At 42.7% G+C, this 7,674-nt stretch overlaps 1 protein-coding gene across 1 annotated transcript; it reads right to left on the bottom strand.

Annotated features, from left to right (window-relative positions):
• Positions 1-278: 278 nt before the first annotated feature.
• On the bottom strand, positions 279-5,397 carry LOC135496343 (uncharacterized). The gene is made up of 4 exons (XM_064785623.1): positions 5,307-5,397; positions 4,590-4,619; positions 4,079-4,268; positions 279-456 (listed from the first exon to the last, which is right to left on the bottom strand). The coding sequence occupies exons 1-4, from the start codon at positions 5,329-5,331 to the stop codon at positions 300-302; spliced, it is 402 nt and encodes a 133-aa protein (XP_064641693.1). The 5' UTR covers positions 5,332-5,397; the 3' UTR covers positions 279-299.
• Positions 5,398-7,674: the final 2,277 nt, after the last annotated feature.

The raw sequence follows: 7,674 nt of genomic DNA, 5'->3' as shown, positions 1-7,674 counted from the left end.
TAGAACCACTCTATTAAGGACACCCTTGGGACTGAAAAGTACTGTCCTTAGTAGCAAGGTGTCCTGATCAGAGAGGTAATAGTGAATGGTAACAACCAATTTCGGACCAAAACCAGTGTCCTTAATAGAGAGGGTGTCCTTATTAGAGAGGTGTCCGCTGATGGAGGTTCTACTGTACTTCCAGTTATTGTACTAAAACCTCGTTAGTCAAGATTGGTTTCCTCTAAGCTTTACCGCTCTTCAGGCGAAAGTGATATATCATGTAACAACAACAGAAATAGTCAATCATCTTTTATTGCTTAACTGAAGTCTTTAACAGGCACTTCAACACGGGTTGTCTTCACACAGACGAACGGTCTAACGGAATTGCACAGCTCATCTGGGTAGGTAGAATGATCATTCCTTTTGTAATAGTTGCATTCAATGCGGGCCCAAATCTTATCCACACCAGCAGGTCTGAAAGAACAAGAAAAAGTATGCCGGTGTATCCAATCCCTAAATGATAAAACTATGATCACAGGAAAGGTTTTTGCATTAATCAAAATCTAGTTATGATCACGTCATCAATGCAACAAATGTCACTTGCCGCCGATCTGAAAGGAACAACCTGGGCAGGAGATTCGTTGTTTTTTCAACACTGGCATCCAGCAGGACCAGGACCAAACAGGATAATTGAAAAATCACTGAATTGTGTAACCAAAGGCCTGCCTGAAATGCAAATGCCGTGACGAAAACTGCCTGGCAACACTGACGAAAATGATTATTTTAGATCGGCATTCATGTCATAGAACACGTGGCGGTACACGGTGGCAATTCGGGGTATTATCCTCTTGGTCATGCAGGTTAATCCCAGGTGCAAGTTGTCCCTTTAAAACATATCGATTCGACATTCCGCGGGGTAAGTTTCATTGCTGTTAGACTGAGCTGGCCACAAGAAACTGGACCGTATTCATGAAGCCTTCGTAACTTTGTCACTAAGAACGATTTACGTGGCTCTTAGTAAGACTTTAGTAACAGCCTAGTATATGGGCGGTTATTACCGCAAATAAAGACAAACCAAAGCAAAGACACTTGTGTAGCATATCAAGGACACGTAGATTGATACTCCTGTGTGTGCCACATCAAAGACATCTGGAATGCATGTTTTGTTTTTGTTTGATACAGCATAGATAAAACTAGACCGCAACTTCTCCGGGATGGACAGTTGTTTTCATGAGCCATACACAGCACAGATAAGACATGACCGCAATACCTCTCTGGACCATGCACCACGTCAAAGATAACGATGCGAAGTCAACAGGCGGCGCCACTGTAGATTGCTGGCGGCCGGATGCTGTTAGATCAATAAAGTTTATCTTCAACGACAAAACAACGCACTTATTTTTATTGTTGTAAGCAACGTGTTTTACATGAAAATGGAAATGAACCTGATGAATTTGTTTATAAATTGTAAAAGCGAATAGGGCATAAGGCTATTTTGTACGGTGGCTGGGAAAGGACATCACATGATTTTTTTTTTTTCAGCAGAAATTTTTTTTTTTCAGCGTGAAAATTTGTTTTCATTAAAAAACTCGATCGATGGACTTATTATCTCGATCGATCGAGATATTATCTCGGGCGATCGAGTTAATTATCTCGGGCGATCGGGATATTATATCGGGCGATCGGGATATTATCTCGATCGCCTGAGATATTGGCTGATATGAATAAAGTCTAGCATATGCTTTTACTTCAATTTTGTACAGAAAGGTGTAGTGTAAATGTACATGGAGTTTTAGATAAAAGCATTTGCTAGTCTTTATTCATATCACCCATTATCTCGATCGCCCGAGATAAATAACTCGATCACCCGAGATAATATCTCGATCGCCTGAGATAACATCTCGATCGCCTGAGATAATTAACTCGATCGCCTGAGATGATATCTCGATCGATCGAGATAATTAACTCGATCGCCTGAGATGATATCTCGATCGATCGAGATAATAAGTCCATCGATCGAGATATTTCATGAAGAAAAAAAATTTTATGTTGAAAAAAAATAAATCATGTGATGTCCTTTCCCAGCCACCGTAATTTTGGAATCTGATAGTGATGATATAACTGGGAAAGAAAGGGGATCTCAAAATACAACAGTCTACTACGAATAGATGCAATAACAACACATGTGCATTTTCCCGCTAGTCGCTTATATCAACAAAAACCTGAAGTTGTCGATGTCGTTTTTACTTTTCCCAAGACGGTGGCGCCGTCTGTTGACTTCGCATCGTTATCTTTGACGTGGTGTATGGTCCAAATAGGTATTGCATGCATTTCAGATGTCTTTGATGTGGCACACATAGGAGTATCAATCTACGTGTCCTTGATATGCTACACAAGTGTCTTTGCTTTGGTTTGTCTTTATTTGCGGTAATAACCGCCCATACTAGTAAGCCACTACGTATTATTCACAAAGCATTATTAACGTATTACTACCGCGTTACTTCCTAAACCTCTCGTAACACCCTTTTGGCGTGAACGCGCTTGAGCTGAACAGTCATGGATTTGTTATGTAATCCACTTGCGCACGACCTCATTGTCTGAAACGAATATTTATACAGTGACTGGACCAGCTTACGTCGTTTTAGAGATAATCGGAGAGTCAGAAATCGCGGAGCAAGACTGTTAGCCAGCAACGTGAGGAGGCAAAGGGGAATCGCCGGAAGGCCAATTTCTCGCCAAGTGAAATTATGAAGTTAGTTGATCTAGTCGAATTGAATTGGTCCGTGATTAACCACAAATTTTCCGATGTCGTAACGCTTAAGAGGAAGGCCGACACGTGGACAGAAATAACAAGAAAAATCAACAGTGTTGGAAAAGTCCTAAGGACTGCAAAGGCGGTTCATCACAAATGGGATGTCTTGAAGTCGAAGGCAAAGCAGAAGGCTGCCAAAAGGAAAACGGTGATGAACCGAGCCTCCATCGATTTTTCCATCTTCCAAACGTACGTTCAATGATACTTCGAACTCGCCTGTGGTGAACGTTGTATCGTCTGTCGGCTGCATCTGCCGGGCGAGAAACTGGTGTCATGAGGCAGGGTCTGAGTGGATAGGCACTGTCACCTAGAAGGCACCCTTCATCATTAAGTAGTCCACGTTCCATATTTACTTTCAAGTTGCAGTTTGACCAAATAAACGCATCGTGTGTGGCACCTGGCCATCGGGCAACGATATTTGTGAATTTCATATCATGAGAACAAATACCCTGTACATTTATCGCATGGCACTGTTTCCTGCACACGTATGATGCCTCGTTTACGGATGGGCACTTTACTGGAATAAGGGATCAATCTATGCAGCCGATGACATTTGGAATCCGGTGCCGTTCTGTGTAAAAACCCTCCTTTTCATGTTCTTCCTCGTCAGCCGTTCTAGGAAATGTTATAAACTGCCGTGCTTTGCGTTCTAAAGCGGCTGCAACTCTGGTGACAATCCTTGATATTGTAGGTTGACTCAAGCCACTTGCCATGTCGCCATTGGCAAGCTGCAAACTTCCGGTAGCGAAAAATCGGCGCGGAACGGAAACGTGGAGAGATGCTGGTACGGCATGGGAGCGCAAGGTGTCCGGGGCAATTTCGTCCTCCAACAGGTCGATGACTTCAAGAAGGACTGGTCTAGTCATCCGGTAGCGCTGATACAAATCTAATGCATCATAGACGTCAAGAGGCTGCAATCGGTCTCCTAAACACACGCTGCCTTCGTAAAGCCCGTCTGGCTTCCACATCTAACAAGATCAACGCCGCTGCCATGATCGCTGCATGTAAAAGTGTCGCTAACTGTCTAAGAAAACGCTACGAAGCCGAAAACACCCCACATAACACTAGTAACGACTTACGAAATCGATTGAAGTTACGAGTGCTTCATGAATATGAGGCAACTCGCTAAGAACGACCTACGAGTACGTAAACGCTTACTAAGGCCTAAGAAGGCTTCATGAATAAGGCCCCGGTTCATTTTTATTAACTCTCGAGTTCAACGGATTTTTGGAAATTTTGTAACTTCGCCGATGATTATATGGCTTTGAAGCCATGTGTACTTACACTTCTTCTTCCCACATGACCTTGGCAGTCCACGGCCAGTATTGATTCATTAGGACGAACTTATCGCCGACTGTAGGGCAGAACTCCTTAGCTGCCTGCCACGTCTTTGCATCGCTCTGGTACCTCATGATATGAGAGATTAGATAGTGGTGCTCCGGATTAGATGCGTCGGTGTAGGAGTCCACAGTTTCTTAAAAGTGAGACAAGGAGGTTTTATTTTTGCGGGCCAACCTGTAACTTAGGAAGGTTGAGGGTTTTTATGAATTTGCCAAACAACCCCATTCTTGGGATTAAATTCCACTCGTCTACAAACAGCTTCAATCGATTACATTTAAATACAATGTCAAATTACCACAATCTAATATCAGATGCACATATCGTCAAATCAACATTGCTTCCAAATTTAAAACAAAAACTAACGGAGCACTTGAGGGCGTGCATGAGGAGCGTTGCCTTTATGCCTATAGATCAAAAAATGTCTTCTTGATGTAAATTAGATTTTTTCACTTACCAGGGCGACACTGGGCAATAAGGACCAGAACTGAAAAGACAGAATTTCAATGGTGTACTACACCTGATCACATCTGATCAAAGGCCTGGTTTCATGGTAGACGCTTCGCGCAGGCGGGAAGTCCACAAGAGTTTCTGTTTTCATGCGTGGCCCCGCTGTTCCGAGAGCACTCGGAGAAGATACTGATCGTTTTTCTGGTTGTCCTATCTGTTTTAATAAATTTATCTCTTCCCGTCAATCAATTGCTGAGAAACACTATGATATGGGGAACTTTGGAGAACAGGTTACTCCGGTCGACGTTTAGCTGCCAGAGTAATAGTATTTCAACCAGCTATAAATTCAGACAAAACGTTGTAACCAGTTCACTTCACCTTTAGTTTAAAGCATATCGAATCTCGTTCAACTCCCAACACTTCTATTTTGAGTTTAATGATCTTCATTCTCACCCAAGCCTAAAGTTATGCATGGAAATAGCCATATTGTTGAGAAATCATTTTCAACCAAAATCCCTGAATACTGCCGAACTGTAGCCAGTTCTCTCTTCTGCACTAAGGTGGACAAAATATTGATTTCACTCTTTCGAAGTTATAGATATGCCTATGAACAATGAACCACCATCCTGCCATAACAACTCCAAAATCCCCACAGACAGGACTTCTCTGAGATTTTACTGGGACTACTTGGCGAACTGAAACCTTGTGTGTGCATTATACTTACCAACAGAAAGTATCAATATTGCCATGGTCTCCGGATCGAATCTACGAATCTTCGCCTAAGTTCTTGAGATAGATAATGCATTTCAATGCTCATCTCGCCTTTTAAAGCTTGGCTTGGCACAATGTTGACTTTTCGGCATCTAGGCCTATGTCAGCTCCATCTGTTTCAAGTCGAAAGCTTCTTGATTACCCGTCTCTGATGTGACGCTTTGTACACTCTGGAGGCAGTGGACCAGCCTCGCCCTGTCTTCCATCGAGGAAAGACCATCAGGATGACAAAATGGACTGCATAGGAGTCTACGGCTTAGATGCAAAAGTATATACATGTATTGACCACTGAAATGGGTGGGGCCAGGCACTGGGATGTAAAATTAGATTTAATATTTTTCGTCACGCACACAGTGATTTTGCCCCAGAGAAAATTGTTTTGCAGAGGATATCACAAGGATCCAACTATCATGCTGCCAATTAGTGGATGATTTCAGAGCACGGATCATACCTGCCTTGCTACAGTTCGGATGCCCGTATACTTTTAGTGATGGCGTCATACACGCACCTTGACCCTCAATGTCAAGGCTTGCCTCAATGTATTATCATTGCTACATCGCGCGTCCAGTATGGGCGGAGGTAACGGAGGCAATATCGCTGGAAGTTCAGTATGCATACATGGTGCTGCTCTCCATATTTATAAAGGCCGGGTCTATTTGGCAAGCCGCTCGCCGAACAGGCATCTTTTTTTGTCCTGTTTGGAGAGGCGCTTGCCAAACAGCACTAAAAAGCCACCCTGTTCGGCCAGCCGGGCTTGCCAAACAGAGCAAAATTTCTTTCCTGTTTGGCAAGCCGATGAATAAACCACGCCTACTCATGAATATGCATAATGGCGTATTGATCTGAAAATGGTCTGTTACTGCGGTTTTTCCTTTAGAGTAACCAAATTCCTCTGAAGCGAAATGAAAACAGTGAAGCTTGTCTCTTGATATTCATCAAGGGCTTTCTCCAAATCTTCAAAAGAGCCATACGAAGCCCCCACGCGCAACTTTTCCACTGACGAAATCGGCAAAGGTGGCGAGGGCTCCGCCATTTTTTCCCTTCTCCCTTTCCAGCCTCACTTACTTGAGCCTCTCCAGCGCATTACTAACTTATGAATATTAATGAGCCCTTGGGCATTTATAAATATTAATGAGTTCGGCTCTCCATTTAGGACAAAAAAAAGTCGCTGTTTGGTAAACCGGGCTTGCCAAATAGTCACTTCCATTTTTATATGAAGAATGAACCTTAAAATAACGTGATGTAATTTTTACAGTGTCCAGAAACACTGTATAATTATATATTTGGACTTGATAGTGCTTGGCCTTTTAACATACATTTTGAAATCAGACAGGTGGTTGTGATAGCCAGTCTGATATGTATCAAGGTTAGCCAATAGTGATTCAGGTAACGTGCGTTTATCACGAGTTTAAGGCTTTTCATTTAATGCGTTTGCCCTTTCTGATTGGTCATTTCATATGGTCTGATGACACGTTCGACTCCCGATATGTAACATATCGACCTATAGAGATTGCGGCTTTTCCCCTTCGACCGACCTGGGCGATGGACGCATGCCATGGGACGCGGCTGATTTCTAAAAGTAACTGAATTCCGCCGAATTCCCCAGCAGCGTTTCTGAGCTATGAGCTCTTAAAAACCGGTCGAGTGTGTGCCTGTCCCTGGTATGACTCCATGGCAAAGGTAGGGCATCTCCGTCTCCTCTTCTATCTTCTCCTAGGCCTAATTCAGAACTCTTCACTCTATCCCTCTTATTCTATAGTTGTAAATTACCTGATGAAAAGTACGAAATTTATATCAAGTTGTTTAGTTGGTTCTTTCCAAACTCTCTGTTGACGACCGGCAGTCACTATTCTTATAAACTGCCTTGTCAAGATTTACAGCCTCTGGAGGGGCTAACCTTACGTTAAACTGGGTATCGGCTGATGGTTTTGTCCCACCATATTAGAACCAACATCCCGTATCCAGCGCGCGGCGTACATAATCACCTAATTCATCAAAAACAATCCGTTTTGAATAGGCTCACGATCCATATGAAAGTTCAAAATGAGATTACAAAACGTTATTGTTAGTGGGTGCTTTCTATCAAAATCCACTTTACGAACAGTCACGAGCCTTTACTCGACAGGACCTGACTGGAATCGTACGGAACATTTTTTTACTCTAAATTTCTCGTGGGCGTCGTGATACAGATTTATTACCAAGTTGGAAGAGTCAAGTTCAACAAAGAATTATTTCTCCATAGGGACCAAAATTAGTGTACGTGGCATGAAAATTTAATTAAGTTTTTCATATAACACTAGTACATTGGACAACTCGTGGGA

This window comes from Lineus longissimus, chromosome 11 (assembly GCF_910592395.1).
Source record: "Lineus longissimus chromosome 11, tnLinLong1.2, whole genome shotgun sequence".
NCBI lineage: Eukaryota > Metazoa > Nemertea > Pilidiophora > Heteronemertea > Lineidae > Lineus > Lineus longissimus.
Note: the sequence above shows the minus strand (reverse complement) of the source record. Positions and strands in the feature narration are given on the sequence as shown.